This window comes from Trichoderma asperellum, chromosome 6, assembly GCF_020647865.1.
Source record: "Trichoderma asperellum chromosome 6, complete sequence".
NCBI lineage: Eukaryota > Fungi > Ascomycota > Sordariomycetes > Hypocreales > Hypocreaceae > Trichoderma > Trichoderma asperellum.
The window spans coordinates 3,180,741-3,197,627 of NC_089420.1; the positions used below are offsets into that span (position 1 = coordinate 3,180,741).

The window sequence follows — 16,887 nt, forward strand, 5'->3', positions numbered from 1 at the left end:
GATTGCACGTCCAGGGCTCCGGGGCAGAATCCTCAATCCTCAGCTTGCAGTTTTTTCCCCTATAGCACCAATTCCTTGCGACTAGTGCTGTTAGTATTAGTATTAGTATTCGTATTCTGCCCATGCACATGCACATGCCAAACAATACAGACTTGGCCACGTCTCATATAATGCGGGGCGGGGGGGGGAAGTCAGCAGCCCGAGACGAGATGCGCGGTATTACGGCCTCAATTGAAGCTGTGCAAGATGCCCAATACTGGTAATATATCGTATATATATATATGTATCTATAGGCGTATATATATGGTAGCCGTGCGGTGCTACTTAGCCATCAAGGTGCTAGAGACTCAATTTGGACTCGTACTAAAAGGAAGAGATACAGCTTTAAAAAGCTACAGGTTCGCCCCCCCTTGTGCGATATTTTGCTTCACATCACTCCCATCTCACAGAAACAGAAAGCACAGCACAGAAAAATAGGGCAAAGAGAGAAAGAAATCATAGTGGTATCTAACAGGAAATACAAGTCTAGGCGTAGAAATCCATACTACTAGTAGTTTCAAACACTCTTTTTTAAGACTCTCTTGTCGCTGCAGATCTAGACCAGAAGTACTTTATTATAGTCCACCCAAACCGGAACGCCGCCAATGCACCCTGCCGCCAATAGTCTCAACCACCAAAGATCAGTTCAAGATTTTTTTTATTCATTTTCAGCTTTTAGCAGATATTGCATTTACTGCGGCAGCAGGTTCTCCCGCACGGCAAACATCTTAGCGCTAATGTTGGCCGTGAAGCCATCAACCTGCTTGCTGTACTGCTCAACCTGCTTAGCGTTGAGCATGCCCTCCAGTCGGCTTGGCTCCTGGGGAAGCTTGAACAGTCTCTGCCACTCATCCTCCGGCAGCAGGGGCTGCTTGGCAAGGGTGCGCTGGGCGTTCTCGGCCTTTCGCTTGGCCTGCCACTGTGTAATCTTGGTCTGCTCACGCGCCAGTTGGCGTTGGTAGAACTGGAAGTTGTTCAGGTCGACGTAGTGGGACTCAATGCTCTCTAGCAGCAGGTCGCAAGTCTTCTCAAGGAAGGGATCAACTGACAGATCCAGGTTGTCGATGGAAGGGTACAGAGGCGCCTTGATACGGTCGCTGTTGAGGTCGCTGAGGGTGCTGGGCTCCTTGATGTCGCGGACAGGAGGGGAGGGCAGCTGGTGGAGGAAAGAGGTAAGGAGGTGTGAGTTCTGGACCGTGATGGGGTACTCCTGGAGGATATCACGGAATGAAAGCTTGGACTTTTGCAGGCTGTCCGAACTTGTCAGCACAAGGCTCATATCTGACGGTTGAAAACTCTCCCGCGGGTATGCTACTTACCTCTCAGTAGTGAACTTGCCCTCCTTGTAGACGTTCATGAAAATGTTTGTCAGTCGGTAGGCCTTCAGGGCCAGGGTTCCCTGTGAGCTGCGGCTGGTATCATAGACCAGGGCCACAGTCTTGTCGTTGTCCTTCTGGTAGTGGTATTGGTTCTCGATGAAAGCCAGGGTGACAAAGTTGCCCATGGTTGCGCTTGTGTACCATCCAACGTTGTTAGCATCCACATTGACCTCCTTCAGGTGTCGGATCATTTCGTTCTGGTAGGTAATGTTGCTCTTTGCGCGAGGGGCGGCAGCAGCAGCATTGGCCGCGTCGCTCTGGTGGGTGTCGGCGGAGGAGTTGTCGACGGTGGGGAAGGCGAAGGTGTTGGTGATCTCCAGCGTTCCGTTCTGGTCCATTCCCACGAGGGAACCAGTCGCCACGGTAGGGAAGAGTGAGGAGCAGTGTCTGGCAATTTTCATAATCACCTTGCCCGAGTGTCAGTCTGGATCTCTCTTCTCTCCATCATCATCAGGAGGGGAGGGTGGGGCAATTCGAGCTCGAACTCACCAGAGCATCGACCTGCACCGCCTGGAAAGGCGCATCTTTGGGAGCTTCGCTCATCTTGGCCGGAATTTGAGAGACTTGGGAGATATGGCGAGAGTCGAGCCGAGGTTGATGCCGGGTTCAAGGCTAAATGATGGCAGCTTCAGGAGCGCTCGCGCTGTTGTTGTGAATATCGAACTTTTCGCCTACCAGATTTGTGGGCGTTGTGGGTTCAGGGCGGTGAGCGACGGCAGAACTCGAAGCAGGGTCAAAATTAACCTCCAACTACCAACGCCCGGCTATGAACCTTACCAGCTACATCTCCAGAAGCTTTGCTCGATTTCATAACAACAATCTCTGCGATTATTCCCGGCGACCTATATAGTACTAAGTAGCCGAATACACTCACATTTCATCACAAACTCTCACAGCGTCTCAAACCAACATGAACTCGCCGGGCATTCAGGAGTCTAGTGTCACGGCTGTGCTACCATCATCTTTCGCGCTTCACTGCGATCGTTTCTTTTTGTCTCAGTATGCAAGTATAGCTTTATTCCTCTATTTTACAGTTCATTTACCTGTTTTTCAAATGCCAACATAATGCTCGCTTGCCGCATGATATCATAAAAAATTCCCATGATGTTTTCAAATCCAATCAAACCCTTTTGCTCCCAGCACCTGTGTTTTTCCCGAATAATTGTCGTCGTCTCTGGTCAGAACTCATCAACCAAGCAAAGTTGCTAGGGGAAGATGGCGAATGCCGATCATCTTCATTTCCACCACGAAATCGACCAATCATCCACGTTGTCTCGGATGGTGAGTCGGTGTTGGTCGATGTTATAATAGGCATATTGATGCCGAGTAACGCTCACCGCCTTGCGATGCGCTGGCCCTCTACCGCCAATCATTGCCTGTTCCCTGGAGCACCACACGCATGTTGACAGATTTTGGAGCTCTGCGTCTGGCTCACCAAACCAGTATCTGTTTCATTGGTTAGCATCACAATAAAACGGGCATAAGGAGCGCCTCTTACTTCAAGAAGCCTCCACTGGCTACGGCTTCGGCATGAGCGGCCTTATCAAGCTCGCAAAGATAATCATAATCGGTGTACGTCAAAATTTTCGAGCGGAAGGCGACAATGTAGAATGATGTTTCCTTGAATTCTTTGCCGGATTTTTGAGACAGGCGCCTCACTTCTTCGATTACTTCGGGCCAGTTAAAGGATTCTTCATACGGCGCAGTGGCATAATCCTCTCGAATTGGCTTCAGGGTTCGCAAAGCTTTTGCCACCAAGCCAGCCTCGTGAGAAACAGTCTCCAAGTCAAGCAGATGAGGTCTCTCTGAGTACGGCGACTTGAGGACGAACCGCTCTTCGTCCAGTGCGTCCAGCTCGCTGATAATCGGTGTCACCTCCTTCGTCAATGGAGGCACATCAATAGGTTGCACCAATTCTATTTGGGCAGCCATGTCGATCAGGGGAGGCTTATTTTGTTGAAATGTGTTTTGCAAACAAGGGCGTGGCTATTTGATGGTGCCCAGTTCGTCTATCAACTCAATTGGCCGTTTTGCGAAAGATGAATGAATGAAGGAGGGAAAAGGGAAAAGGGAAAGCTGCGGATCTGTGGGAGCTCAAAACAGTATTTATTGGTGGTGGCTGGCTGGAGGTGACACAAGTCGAGCCGCCTTTACTCCCGTACACCGTCCGGTCCTCGCACGTCAATCCATCGCAGATCCGAGGAAAGGCTAATACACTACGGATGAGCCGCAGCAATCACGAGATATCTTACCCGATGATGCCACCTTATGCCACAGGCCGTGGGGTATGGGGCCCAGAGACATTCGCGTACCTTCTCTATTCAGGGGCCAAGATCGATTGCGTGACTAGCACTGGCACTGATGAGGTGGCCCGTGGTTGAAATTTCGCAATACTAGATCTACGAAAGGAAACGTTTCACCTTGTACGACTCGCACAATATGCAATGGAGTGGCCAATTGCATCCCCGAAGGTTCTCCATGGACTTAAACCGCCCTGAATTAGACTTTTTTCTCTTATGTCCTTGGTCTCTCCTCGGGTGAACACTTCAAAAGATTTTGCATCAACACTCCGAGAATCTTACTCATCCAATAGACTTTTACTATTATTCGTGCCAGGATCCGAGATTTTGCCCCGCGCTACACTACGGTCGTCATCCCTGGACGACAGCGGAACACCTATTAGCGCGCAACGCCACGCATGGCCTGAATGACACCATTTCAGTGGCACCCAACCACGAACCAAAAGAGCCCTTTTTTTTGCCTTGAAAGTTTTCGTCTTGACAGCAATGGCTCGATTACGACTGCAAATAGGACAGGGGGGGAGTGGATTTAAGATGCAGGCAGCCTCATAAGGGCCAGAACTTGACGTACGCCCTGGCAAAAAGAGATGCATGAACTGAAACTTCCCTGTCAACTCGGTGCTAAATTGTGGAGGGTCAACCCCGAGACCCGATCCAACAGCCTAAACCGTCGTCTTTTGACAGATTTCCCCTACTTCTAGGCCCAATTTTGGATCTGCCATTGGCCACTGAGATCCCTAGCATTGGCCATTGCAAATTGCTAACGTTAGTCGGTGAGAAACCGAACCAGCCGGGATCGCCGATGCTGGCGCGGTACGGAACATGGACCCTGGAGATCAGCCCTCTAACACTATAAAACGTTCATTTATACAACCATTACTGGCACTTTGTATGGAGTGCATACACTAGTTCTTGGGCTAAAGATTTACGGCCGAGATAATAGGATCATAAAGAAGATGCTCTAAGTGACGTATCTAAGTACTTAGTGTCATAGTGTCAACTGCTAAAAAGAAGGGGAAAAAACTAACATGGCCAGGGACCGGCTATGGAGAACTCGGCGAAAGCGTATGGAGACTATCCATACCAATGCCCACCGTGGCAACTGACGCTGCCTGTACGAATACTTGGACATCCTTTGACAACAAACCGAGGCTTTTTATATGGCCCATTTTGAAGCCGCAATTGCCGTGCGCGGTTATGCTCATCCTCATAGTAAACGGTGCGGCTTAATGATGCCACACAACAATTCGTCAGTTGGTAGGGCTGTAAACTCGGAGTAAAGACGTAGTCTAATGAGGGATAAAATCTCTGTGTACTCTTTGTTGATTGGTTTCATTCCAAATTCGTCAGTCTACCCAAAGCAGTCAGTAGTGCAGTTACAATTTTCTTTTTATGTGCATATGATTCAGCAAAGCCTATTCGTCTACAATGCAGTCGCCTCTAGGAACTACTACCTAATGTGCTGTATTGGGAGGATCATTAGGGAATCCTGCATATCGGTCTTCATAACTGTCCGCATATTTTGTATCTCTGTGTGGGTGCTACTATGTAAGTATCAGTTTACCGGCTGTAAGGATAGAACATCATTACAAAGCGCCGGATTTATTCAACCACTCTATGGTGTGTAAGAAGATAGAGTGTTACCTAACCTTTGCATTCTAATCTGGAAGGTGTCATTACCAGAGTCTAGATGAAACTCTTACATCTTATTGCATCTGCATTTTGACATCCTGGCAACCGACTCGCATATTCTTCCTTTCTTTCTCTTGTCTGTCCTAGTGTTTCAGTTCATCGTGCTACTCCTATGAGTTTTGTAGTATAGCCTTCGGTAAGGCTCTACAAATAGCGTTAGGTATAGCTACGACTGGCGCTTTGTCAGATCGTGGCGTATTAGTCATAAACTATAGACTAGAGGAGTTGTTAAGATACGAAAAGGCCAAGGAGAGGAAATGTATACAAAAGAATCCGCCAATGATACGATTTTGGAGTACATTAAATGCTGGAGGAAGCAAAAGTGAGAAAGCATAAATAATCGCAAATTCCCATCCTCATTTGTTGCACGACACCACTCTGTAAAGTGCTAGGGTGAAGTGAACCACTAGTCGGCTATGAAAAGAATTGACATTCATCAATATGTTATTTTTATCGACTGAGTATGTAGAATATTTCTTAGTCCCAGAGCGGCGTCTCTGAGTTGAAAGAGAAGATCACTTTTTTTCTAATGCAGACATGTCACTTAAACAGAGACTAGACAATAAAGAATAGGGCGGGGTGTAATCTCTTCAAATAAGATGATGATCAAATCAAAGAGACAATAAACTTTAACCCACACGAGCTACCCAATAAGAAGGTCATGAAGACCGGCCTTCCTACGTATCTTATGTTTGGCCTTCTCTCAGACGAAGCTCGCTCAAATTTGATCTATCCATCTTAGAGTGCCTACTGTTCCCAAAACAGCAGCACATTCATAGTCTTTTAGCGTCTCCTATATCCCTCCAGCATAAATCGTAAGAAAAGAAGAACTCGGAAATAGGTTGACAGCTCATAGAGTACCGTAAGAATGTCTGCGCATTTGTTCGAATGGGAATATCAGTCGCAATCTAGGCTGGGAGAAACAGAAACAGGAAAATACGGATTGATTAGAAATGCTAACCCTTACTCTAGTTTGATCTTTTAATTTGTTTGTTTTATGGCAGTGATATGCTCAACTACATTAGGGTCGTGGTATCAGGTACTACAGACTGTCTGCCCTTCTACTTCTTGCACACATTCACACATTCACACATGAATTGTCCCAACATATATAGTGTATATATATAAGATCATTCATTTAGTCACTTGATTTAATTCCATCTATCAATATCATAAAAAACGACCAAGTTCTCTGCATAATCCTCATGCAATACAAGAACCCCAAACTCAGTAACGATGAATTCCAAAGCACTGGAGAGGCCATCGCACACCTATTGCTTCCGGCTAGTTAGTCCTCAGCATTGTGAATGGCAAATCGGCTTATACCGAGTGGAAGTGGAAATCCGGTGAGATAAAAAAAGGACTAGGAGTGTATACATGCGTGATCTATTCTAGCCAATTGTTAGACGTGTATTATATGTAACAAAAGAATAAAGATACAATCATTGCTAAATCATGTCAGCTCTTTGCGCCTTGAGACATCTCTCCATCACCAAAGCCTGTCCAATCCCCAACCGACTCCCTATATACTTGAGCATCACACACAACCAACCAACATCTTGTTCAAAGATACCCGCTACCCCTACCATGGCCTGAATGGAACCAAGAAGACCAAACACCCCCCAGTGCTGAGGAAACAGCATGTTATCCCCCTTTGTCTTATCATAAAAACCCAAGATGTAGGGCATACTGGCGCAAAGGTCACGCATCATAATCGATTGAATCTCGCGTGAAGCTTCTCGCTGCGACGCACACGCCTCAATGAGCGCGGGATGCGCTTTCGCGATGGGCAAGGCGAGAGTATCTAGATATTGTAAGAGCACAGAGTGTGCAACATGTCGGCAGATGCGATAATGAGTCCAGATGTGAGACTGCCAAGGGGATGCGTAGACGTGACAAGAGGGCCCATAGGCTTTGTTAAGCTTGTTCTCGTCGAGGGAATATTTCCAATTCTCGGGGAGGTCTGATTTCCATGCGAGCAGCTCTTTTTCGATGCTCATGGCTGTCGAGACTCTCTCGGTGACTTGGGTGACCTGACAAGAATGTAGATCTGCCAGTTTACATACTATGTCGAAAAGGCGAGTCGCTGGTTCTACTTGGGCATCAAGCTTGAAAAGAGGATATGACTGTACAATCTTGCGAATGTGAGCAGAAACAGACGTCCGTTTAATGATGCAGCCCATTACCTGTAAAGAACTATTTAGATGATGTCCACACCCCGTGACGCTTTATAGGAGCTCATACCAGCATATAGAAAAAGTGAAGAAAGGTTCGTGGATTCGTCACCTTGTCCCACTCCTCCTTTGTCCAATGCCGCAGCATGACCGCAGCACCTTGCAAATGACAGATCCAAGCCTCTTGCGTAGAACAATCCTGGCAAGCAATAATCTAAGACCGTTAGTTTCGGAGAAAGCACAAAAGTCCCAGCAATCCGCCAACAACGTACCTCGAACCTGGCCATCATCGTCACCGCCGCCAACGTGCTCTCTTTGGCCACCTCCTCCCGAACCTTGATCGCATCGTTGATGGAAAGCAGCGTCGATCCGTACTTTGCCCTCGCCAGCGCCATCACGCCATGATCTCGCTTGGATATCGCCAGCCCTGCCATGCCCACGGCCACAATGCCCATCATCTTCAGCGTTGACATCCTAGACGCCCGTTGCGATTCGTAAAGGCGGATCGATCCTGCGACGGAGTAGTGCCGGAAGAAGAAGACCTGCGCGACCGACTCTATGGGGATGGGGAAGTTGAAAGTTGGTGAGGGTAGTAGTTCGTGCTGCTGTTGTTGTTGTCTTCGCCGCACTACAGCCTTGGTGATGGATGATTGTGACGACGAGGACGAGGATGATGACGATGATGAAAATAAGGACGAGTTTTTACGGTCTGAATTATTCTTCGAGCTCTTCCTCTTTCCCTGTCTCGCCCCCTGCGTCGTCCTCTCCGTCACGTCAATAAACCTCATCTCCATCTCGCTCCTGTATCCCCAGCAAAACAAGCCCGCTCTCGCGCACTGCGCACATCGCGGCTTCGATTCATTGCACTACTTGAAAAGTTAGCAAGAAAAAAAAGATCTATCTCTTCATTTCATCTGCGTTCGTTCCTATTTATGAACAGAATTGACACACAGGAAAGGCAAACGTTACCAGAGCATACTTTAATTCGACGAGACCTGCAATTTACACACGCTCTGCTACACTGCCGTACCATTGGAAACTCAAAACAATCATGCAAAGAAAGGAAAAATGCTAAAAAACAAAAGTCACGTACAACAAATCAAAGTAGGACCTATTATAAAATGGAATCCCTTTGCAGATAGGACTAATAAGCCGAATAAGCCGACCAAAAAGGTGGAAGCAGTCAATCAACTCAGTCCTATACTGATCTATCACCTTCAATGACGATAGTTATTCAAACTCACCCCCACTACCATCTTATTAATAATACTTACAAAGAAGCGTAAACCAAGGATCCTACGGCATAGGCATAGGCAGCCCACAGCATCTATAAGCGGTGTGAACAGGAGGATTTCAGGAGGATTTCCAGTCAAATACGTGGCTCGGCAGTCAGAGGAATTAACGCTGCCTATTTCCGGCAAATAAAGCGATGATGTATCAACTCAAAGTCCTACGACTGTAAAATGGCCCACCCATGCGGAGATGTTCATGAAGTAGTATTTTATTTTCACTTCACTTCACTTCATTTCACCAATTGGCAGACCAAAAAAGAAAAAATCCCATTACCCGGCATCGTATATGAATTAATTAAATCGATTTATTGTCTGTCGTCTATGTGAAAACATGACACACTCTCACTCACTCCCTCATCCCCCATTCAGATTCAGAGTCCACGTTTTAATTTGTGTCAATATAGTTTTGTGTTTTTCTAAAAAAAAGAAAAAAAAAAAAAACTTCCACTATCTTTGACCTCCCTCTCCCTCTCTCCATTCACAACTACACCCCCCAAACTCTGTTCAAAATCCGAACACAACACGACCTGAAAATTTCTCGAGGACACCGCCCCAAAATAGTCCACCTCTTTCTTTTCTTTTTTTCTTCTCTCTCTCCACCAAAAAAAGGAAAAAGGAAAAAAGTGTATTCGCTCCAAGGAGGTTGCACGACAACGCTGGCCCTGAAGGCACGATTCCCGTCACAAGACCATCTATCTCATTCCAACTCCAGAACAAAGGCTAAGAATATTAAAAAAACAAATGCCAAGGTCACCAGGATGGGGAGAGAGCCGGAAGAAGAATAAAAAATATCACTAGGTCGGCGCCATCCTCTCTTTTTACTTTGGTGTAAAAGAGGTGTGTGTGGTGGTCGGCGTAAAGTGTAAATTGGGAGGGAAGAGATAGTCAGCGGGGTGAAAAAAAATAAGAGAAGAAATAAATTTCACTATGCGCTGGAACTAAAACTACCCAAGAGGGAGGAGAGTCAAGTTGGCCTGGAGCCAATTGCAGTCAAAAAGCCCCAGTCATCTTGGCAAAGACATCAAGAAATTCGTTAAGACATCGTCCTGCATCCTCATGAGCAAAAGCCCCCCCAGGGTATCGAAGTTTAAATAAGGAAATATGATGCACGGATATCCAAAAGGGAAAAAAAAGTAAATGGTAAAAATAGGACGAAATAAATTTAAAAGGTAAGAAAAAGGGCCGATATAAAAGCGTGTACATCATCAGTTCCAGCCAAGGGAATTCTCGGCCGCAACAGGGGCGGAGATGTTGGCAGTTCGAGCAGAGCTCGTTCCGCTATTGTGGCTGTTGCGAATTCCGGTGCCGCCATAGGTGCTCATATCACGGCTCATCAGGGCACCACCCATGAGAGCAGGGCTTCCGTTGCCAGTGTACTGCATGCCAGACGAACGCTGGTCGCTGCTCATGGAGCTGGAGCGGCGGTGAGACTGCTTCTTGCGCTTGTAGCGGCGGGCAATGATGAACATGGCACCACCATAGAGAGAAGCAAGACTGATGGAACCAATGGCAATACCAGCGGTCTTGGCCTTTTGAGACGAGGTCTGGTTATCCGTGCTGGTAGTGCCAAAGGCATCGTTGCCAGAGCCAGCAGCAGGAGGAGCACCACCATTGTTGCCGGAGGAGCCAGAGCTGCCACCCGCGGAACCGGCATCGTCGATTTGACCAAAGATGCTAATCTTGGGGTTGATCTGAGCAGTCAAGCTGCGAACAATGGGGTCGGGGTTGTTGTAGATGGCAGAGTTGGCAACCGACATATCCAGCTGAAGCTTATCAATGAGGTTCTGGGGGTAGTTGATGACGGCCAGAGCAGTGACATAGCCCCACTGAGCGCGGGTGTCGTAAGGGATGAGCTTAGCAACCTGAACCTTTTCAACATCGAGACCAGCTGCGTTTGCAAGAGCTTGAGGCAAGTACTTGAAGATCTGGGCAGCAGCAACGGTGTTGCTGGCAACAAACATGTAGTTGAGGGGATACAAGAATCCAACCTGGATGGGTTCTGTGCCTTCGGGAACAGGAGTGTTGGGATCGTCAGGGTAGATGATCTTGGGAACATTGGTTGGCAGCGCGGTGGCGGTGGACACAGATTGAGTGGAGGCTGGTGATGTCCATGCATTTGTGGTAGGCTCAATCACAATGGATGTCGGCAGCCAGTCAGCGGTATTGGTCAGCGTAGCGGTAGGCTTAATGCTAGTGACGGGCGCAGCGCTCGAGGATGACGTCTGGACTGGAGCTGAGGTGACCACTGGGGCTGAAGTTTTCGAGACAGTTACCAAGGTAGAGACAGGGGTCGATGTAGCTGGTTCAACGCTGGTGGGGGCCGATGATTCAGTCGCAGGAGCAGAGGTAACAGCGGTAGAGTTGGCAACTGAGCTGGTCTCAACAGCAGAAGAAGACGAGCCGGTAACCGAGACAGAAGGCGAAGTAATCGGGCCCGTCGGCTCGTCGGAGCTAGTAGTGTTAACAGGAACACTCGTGACAGAGCCGGTGGGAGCGCTGGTAGTGCTGGCCGGAACGCTGGTGGGAATGCTCGTGGGAGGACTAGTGGTGACGGGAGGCTCGCTGCTGGTAGAGTTGCCGACTGGGACTTCGGAGCTTGTGCTTGTGGGGATCGGCGGGAGCGAAATAGGGATGGAGAGGCTCAGGCCGGTGCTCGAGGTCGAGGAGGGAGCCTCCGAGGAAGTTGCGTTGCCAACATCTGATGCAGATGTCGTAGGCGTCGAAGTGGGAATCAAGGGTGGCAGAGTGGTTGGCAGAGACAAAGGCAGAGACAGGCTCAAGCTAGGGAGGAGGCCCTTTGAAGTAGTGGATGAAGAAGCACCAGTGCCGGAAAGTGACGTCTGAACCGGTAGGCCAGATGAAGTCTGAGACTGAGACACGGAGACTTCTGCAATGGTAGAGTTGCCCGAGACGCTGCTATCAAGAGTGCTGCTGGCGCTGGCGCTGGCAGACTCCGAAGCAGTAGCGCTCGTGGAGGAGGGGAAGAGCACGCCAGTGGGAGCAATGACAATTCCAGTGTCAGTAGCCTTGGACGAAGTCGCGGAAGCGGTGGCCGAAGAGGATGCCGTAGAAGAGGTCGATTTGTCTCCAAGGGTGAGACCGAGGTTGATGCCCGAATCAGCAGAGCTAGTAGGGGTAGCAGAGGTCACAGAGGAAGAGCCGGTTCCGGTAGGGATCGAAGCGCTGGTGGTTGCCGTCGAAGAGGTGGTCGAGCTTCCTCCGAGTGTAATTCCCAGGCCGAGGCTGAGACCAGGTCCGTCAGAGCTGGTTGGAGCCGCAGAAGAAGAAGCACTAGAGGCGGCTCCAGAAGAAGTGGCTGCGCTAGAGGAGGCCGAGCTAGCGGAAGCCGAGCTGGAATCTGCTGAAGAGGACGACTGAGAAGCAGAGTCTGAGCTGGACGATCCAGAAGGAGAAGGAGTCGGGGAAGCTCCCTCGGGCGTCGGCGTGACAATGATTGTCTTCTGTCGAACGATGGTCGTCACACTGCCTGATGGCGAAGCGCTGGCCGCCGAAGAGCTGCTCGCGGCTGAGCTGCTGGCCGTTGAGCTAGCGGCCGACGAGCTGGTGGCTGACGAGCTGGTAGCCGAAGTGGAGGAGGTGCTTGAGGTGCTTGAGTGATCACCCGCTCCCGCTCCCGCCAGAAGGCTGGAGATGTAGTCGGCCAAGTCCTGGCTGTGAGTCGTCGAGCTGCTCGTGCTGCTGCTAGAAGTGCTAGCAGTGGAGCTGGTTGTGTGGGAGGTTGTTGAGTTGAAAACGCCAAGCTCACGCTTGATCTTGTGAGGGTAGTAGATCTTGGGACGCTCGGCATGGGAGGCGGCCACGGACAAGGCGAAGGTGGCCGCCAAGGCGAAAACCTTGGTCTGCATGGTTGCGAATCGGTTCCGGGTCGTCGCGTAGAGTAATGAATGTGTTTTTGTATAATCCTCCCTGGTTTAAAGGAGCGTGGAGTTTTATGTTGCAAGGCAAGTATTACTATTATAATGATTAGTGATGAGGAAAAGAACTATCAACACCCCTTTTTTTTACGGGCAGAGCGGAGCGCCTCACTGTCAGGAACAGTTTCAACGAATGTAATTGACAATTGTCAAAGAGTGTGTTAATCTGCGTAAGTCAAGTCAGCAGAGGCCTTCTTCAGCGCTTTCACGATGTGGTCTTCTTTTCCCAATACGAGGCATGCGTCATCACAGCAAAGCCAATCACCTTCGGCATTCTGCAACTAGACCAAGCAAATCTAGATTGCATTGATCAAGAAGAGGCAGGCAAAACTCCCAATGGGCGGTTCAAAGCCTCGAGCGCACATCTCGCCTCCTTTGCTCTCCTCCCTCCTCTTGTCCTCGCTCTTAGACGCCTCGTAACCAATAATCAATCCCTCCCTCCACCCACAAGCCATGTCCGAAATAAAGACTCACATTTTTGAGCTGCGTGTGCCAATACGTATGTGCGATAAAAATAAAAATCAATAAAATGAGCGTCGGGTTGTTGAATAAATCGTCATGTAGCGTCCGTCACCGTGGAAGCGGATTGCGGGGAGCCTGGTTTCGCAAAGGCAGTTCGAACGAAGGTAAAGCGTGGCGAGAACCTCCCGAGGCCCCTGGGGTCATTCAGTCATGAAAACACCGGATTCTCGACAGAGAGGCGTTGACGCGCGAGCGAGCGCTGGGTCGAGAAGTCGAAGGGGGGAACCACGTCGCCTGGCGGGCAGTTTGTCGAATGAGCGGGATGGCGATGGATTGGGGGGGAAGAGGGAAAAGGACGAGGGACGGAGGGAGGAAATAAGACTTGGAGATTGCGCCGCAAGCGAAAGAGGAACGAGAGACAGTGGATGGGAAACACAAAACAGGGGGGTGTGGGATGGCTTTTGGCAGGGGAAAGGAAACGAGGAGACGACAGAGCGCAGAGAAATTGTTCAAGGCGGATGGGCTCTAGCGCTGCGCGACGACGGGTCGCGATACCGCCAAGCGGGTGCATGGCCAGGTACTGTTGCAGGTACCCAGCCGGGGCCTCTTGCGGGCAGCTGCTGCGGCGGCAGGCCTGCAGAGTACGGGGCTCCATACCGGCGCGCGTGTACCTGTACACGTTGCGCTGCGCTGACAGGGGATGCCATGCCACGGGAGCTCTCCGCAGAGTTTCAAGGCAAGGCCGGGACATGCCTTTTTCGTCCTTTTTTCTTCTCTCTCGCCCAACTAGAGTATTACAGATGGATGATGCTACGACTAGGCAATGGAGCACATGCCAGTGGACCGGCAGGTCTGTCTGCTAAAGAGAACGCAGAAAACAACGCCGCTGGGGCTTCTACAAGGCGAGAATACAGTGCTCTGTCTGATGCGCGCTGGCAATAGCAACAATGCTGCAACGGTCATACTGTACGAGTGGCGCTCTCGCCCTCGTTCTTCTGCCTCCCTCCATTCTCCTCTCCCGATGTCACACCGCGGCTGGGGGCGATGCCTTGGAATGGAGGGCGGGCAAGAGGAGAGACCACCCACGCACCAACGCTGCGGCGCATTGGCTCAAACCAGGTACAACGTCGCCCGGGGATGCGATACACAGCGCCAACATGCGTGAACCGGCGGCAAACCAGGTACCGCCAGCTCCAGCCAGAGGTTGCTCCTGGCGGTAAAAAGGCATCTACTTGGACCTATTGTACAGTGCAAGCGAGAGAGAGCCTCCAAGTATTATTTTTTTTTCCTGCCAGGGATCCCCTACCCCTGTACCCAGCCAAGCCCAAGGATTTTAACGAGGGATCCCCCCGTCTGGTGAAAGAAACTTTTGATTCATGCGACCTCAAAGAGCGAGGAAAAGCACCGCCACCGTGCCGTCTAGGCGGCGAGGGTTGGAAATTGCACCCGCCAAAACGGGACTGGCAGCAGCAGCACATGGTGGGCCGCGTTTTTTCGGTGGGCGAGCGCGTGGGTTGCGCCATGGCCGGACGGGGCACACACACATAGAAGGGCCAAAAAAATAGTGCGGTACTTTGCGGTGGACGGCCTAGCGTTACGGCTTCTGGTGGGCTCAGGCGGCATGGCTTAAACGCGCATCAGGTACCGGTCCATCGCGCCTGAGGACAGCGGGCCAGGGGTAAAACAGTGGCCTGCCGCCCCATTGGCTGGCGGCCCACGAGCCCACGCTACGGGCGATTTTTTTTAGAAAGCTGGTGGTGCGGCGAAACGCCTCGACAGGTACCTCGCAAGTACAGTAGCTGTTCTCACTTTCCGGTGGTATGTATTAGTGGCTTCTTTTCCCTCCCCCTTCTGGACCTGTCGATCAATCGCCAGTGATTCAGATTGCCGTGGAAAAACAAGCTCCAGCTCGCTGCCGAAGGTGGCGGAGGCATGCCCGTGCAACAGAGACTCACCTGCCACAAGTAGACGCCTGGAGATTTTCAATGTTGCTTTACTCAGCAGCACAGGGTTCCGGAGCCCACGACGCTCGTACAGGTCCGCCACATGCCTGTGCGCGGTGAAGGGCAAGACAAGAAAGATATCGCCATTTTCACGATGGCTTCGCTGTCGTTCGGCCAAGTACCGGCCGTGTACCATGGTTCAATTGCTGTGCAGGACAGTAATACGCATCTCGAATAGTCAGGTAGCACAACTGCAGTGCCAGGGAGAACTACAGCATACCGCTCCCACTTGCCTGCTAACCAATAAGTCGGCGTAAGCAGTAAAGCTCACGACATGCGGCTAATGCATCATTCTTTGCGCGCAGACACACTCTCTCTGTACGAGCACGGAATAGCTCATGCATGGCCTGACTGTCACCCAAAAAAAAAAAAAAAAAAAATCCCTCGCCAGGCTGCGGAACCCGCAAAAGAGAGGCTGTCGAGCTCCAGCTGCTGGAGCTGCCCGGCTTGGGGTCCCATGGGCTTACAATCACTGGCAAAAGCCCGGCTCTGGCTGGTCGGTGACAAGGGGCTGTGGTTTTTTTTTTTTTTTTTTTTTTTTTTTTTTTTTTCGCTTGGTCAACTTGACAGTGTGCTAGCAGTCATACGGCGCACCAAGAAAGTGACTTGCGAGGAACCTGTGCATCGCCTGCCCGAGCACCCGCGCAAGCCCCTGGCGCCGGGAGGGCTGCTTGGCCAATAGCGAGAGCGCTAGGCGTCTTAGCCCGTCTCGGCGCAGGGGTTGGCGTCGTGCCTTTAATATTAACGGCCGAGAGAGAAGCCAGCTTTTTGGCAGTCCCAAGGTCACTCTGCACTGGACATTGTGCTGCAGAGTACATTTTCTTCACCGCAAGCTCTTTTTTTTTTTTTTTTTTTTTTTTTTTTTTTTTTTTTCCTTTTTTATAAGATCGTTTGTTTTTCTTGTTTACTCTGGGCTTCTCCTCCATTCCGTCCATCCGTTTTCTCTCTTGTCCAACGTTGAGCGCTGCTCCGTACAGTACAGTGCACTGTCGCGGCTGCTTCAGGCTGGCCGTTAGCATCGAATCCGAGCTCCCTCGCCTGCGCGGTTTTCCCCCTCCTTCTGTAGCAGCAGCAGCTATCGCTGCCTATCGTAGTTAGGGACCCTGCTTGTCAGTGGGCTTAGCGTCGACGGTTGTAATGGACTGGTCCCTGGCGCCAAGTCCAGCAGGCAAGGCTGCGGCGCCATCGCCATTGACTGCAGTTGTTCGATAGTGTCAGTGCATGTATCCGTACATAGCACCCGTGCTAGTCATATTAGCCGCAGTGTGTGTGAGGAGGAGAGGCCTGGAAAAGGGCCTATTTCCGAGTAGCTAGTACACGCGCAAGACGTGGTGAAGCGTTTGATTGCCGTAATTACAGCGCAGCCTTCTGGTAGCGTGTACATTGACTTGGCACGGCGTGCAGATCAATTACTGCTACGAGGTAGCCGCGTGCCGTCCAAATTCATGCAACGCAAATCGACTCAGATCCGGAACCTTCCAGGCCAGCGAATAGCCAAAGCAATAATCAGCTCATTTACTGTAAGATGCTAGACCTAGTGCATGCGCGCATTGCGTGCGCACAAGTGATAGTGCTGTATGTATGTAGTAGTACCTAGTACCAGTATGGCAA

At 50.3% G+C, this 16,887-nt stretch overlaps 6 protein-coding genes across 6 annotated transcripts; 1 reads left to right on the top strand and 5 right to left on the bottom strand.

The window, feature by feature from the left end:
* Positions 1 to 249: 249 nt before the first annotated feature.
* Positions 250 to 2,052, bottom strand: EIF3H (Eukaryotic translation initiation factor 3 subunit H). The gene is made up of 3 exons (XM_024907063.2): positions 1,908 to 2,052; positions 1,359 to 1,825; positions 250 to 1,289 (listed from the first exon to the last, which is right to left on the bottom strand). Exons 1-3 carry the CDS (start codon positions 1,959 to 1,961, stop codon positions 731 to 733), a joined length of 1,080 nt encoding a protein of 359 aa, XP_024756274.1. The 5' UTR covers positions 1,962 to 2,052; the 3' UTR covers positions 250 to 730.
* A 308-nt stretch (positions 2,053 to 2,360) lies between these two features.
* TrAFT101_010480 (uncharacterized protein) lies at positions 2,361 to 3,532 on the bottom strand. The gene is made up of 2 exons (XM_024908927.2): positions 2,917 to 3,532; positions 2,361 to 2,864 (listed from the first exon to the last, which is right to left on the bottom strand). Exons 1-2 carry the CDS (start codon positions 3,348 to 3,350, stop codon positions 2,654 to 2,656), a joined length of 645 nt encoding a protein of 214 aa, XP_024756275.1. The 5' UTR covers positions 3,351 to 3,532; the 3' UTR covers positions 2,361 to 2,653.
* A 3,326-nt stretch (positions 3,533 to 6,858) lies between these two features.
* Positions 6,859 to 8,378, bottom strand: TrAFT101_010481 (uncharacterized protein; the record flags this gene model as incomplete). Its single annotated transcript, XM_066128978.1, has 3 exons — positions 6,859 to 7,596; positions 7,655 to 7,798; positions 7,857 to 8,378. The coding sequence occupies 3 exons, from the start codon at positions 8,376 to 8,378 to the stop codon at positions 6,859 to 6,861; spliced, it is 1,404 nt and encodes a 467-aa protein (XP_065985104.1).
* A 635-nt stretch (positions 8,379 to 9,013) lies between these two features.
* On the top strand, positions 9,014 to 9,971 carry TrAFT101_010482 (uncharacterized protein; the record flags this gene model as incomplete). The annotated part of the gene is made up of 2 exons (XM_066128979.1): positions 9,014 to 9,042; positions 9,830 to 9,971. The coding sequence occupies 2 exons, from the start codon at positions 9,014 to 9,016 to the stop codon at positions 9,969 to 9,971; spliced, it is 171 nt and encodes a 56-aa protein (XP_065985105.1).
* TrAFT101_010483 (uncharacterized protein) lies at positions 9,128 to 13,736 on the bottom strand. Its single transcript, XM_066128980.1, has 3 exons — positions 13,286 to 13,736; positions 12,924 to 12,977; positions 9,128 to 12,848 (listed from the first exon to the last, which is right to left on the bottom strand). The coding sequence occupies exon 3, from the start codon at positions 12,740 to 12,742 to the stop codon at positions 10,082 to 10,084; it is 2,661 nt and encodes an 886-aa protein (XP_065985106.1). The 5' UTR covers positions 12,743 to 12,848; positions 12,924 to 12,977; positions 13,286 to 13,736; the 3' UTR covers positions 9,128 to 10,081.
* A 1,749-nt stretch (positions 13,737 to 15,485) lies between these two features.
* Positions 15,486 to 16,295, bottom strand: TrAFT101_010484 (uncharacterized protein; the record flags this gene model as incomplete). The annotated part of the gene is made up of 3 exons (XM_066128981.1): positions 15,486 to 15,509; positions 15,864 to 15,966; positions 16,252 to 16,295. The coding sequence occupies 3 exons, from the start codon at positions 16,293 to 16,295 to the stop codon at positions 15,486 to 15,488; spliced, it is 171 nt and encodes a 56-aa protein (XP_065985107.1).
* Between the last annotated feature and the right edge of the window lie 592 nt (positions 16,296 to 16,887).

What these genes read in the sequence shown, in the direction of transcription:
- TrAFT101_010483 (XM_066128980.1), bottom strand. Translation starts at nt 12,742, where the DNA reads ATGCAGACCAAGGTTTTCGCCTTGGCGGCCACCTTCGCCTTGTCCGTG.
- TrAFT101_010480 (XM_024908927.2), bottom strand. Translation starts at nt 3,350, where the DNA reads ATGGCTGCCCAAATAGAATTGGTGCAACCTATTGATGTGCCTCCATTG. An exon ending in GCCAGTGGAGGCTTCTTGAA is followed by an intron (nt 2,865 to 2,916) that starts GTAAGAGGCGCT and finishes CCAATGAAACAG; the next exon opens with ATACTGGTTTGGTGAGCCAG.
- EIF3H (XM_024907063.2), bottom strand. Translation starts at nt 1,961, where the DNA reads ATGAGCGAAGCTCCCAAAGATGCGCCTTTCCAGGCGGTGCAGGTCGAT. An exon ending in CGGTGCAGGTCGATGCTCTG is followed by an intron (nt 1,826 to 1,907) that starts GTGAGTTCGAGC and finishes CACTCGGGCAAG; the next exon opens with GTGATTATGAAAATTGCCAG. An exon ending in GGCAAGTTCACTACTGAGAG is followed by an intron (nt 1,290 to 1,358) that starts GTAAGTAGCATA and finishes AAGTTCGGACAG; the next exon opens with CCTGCAAAAGTCCAAGCTTT.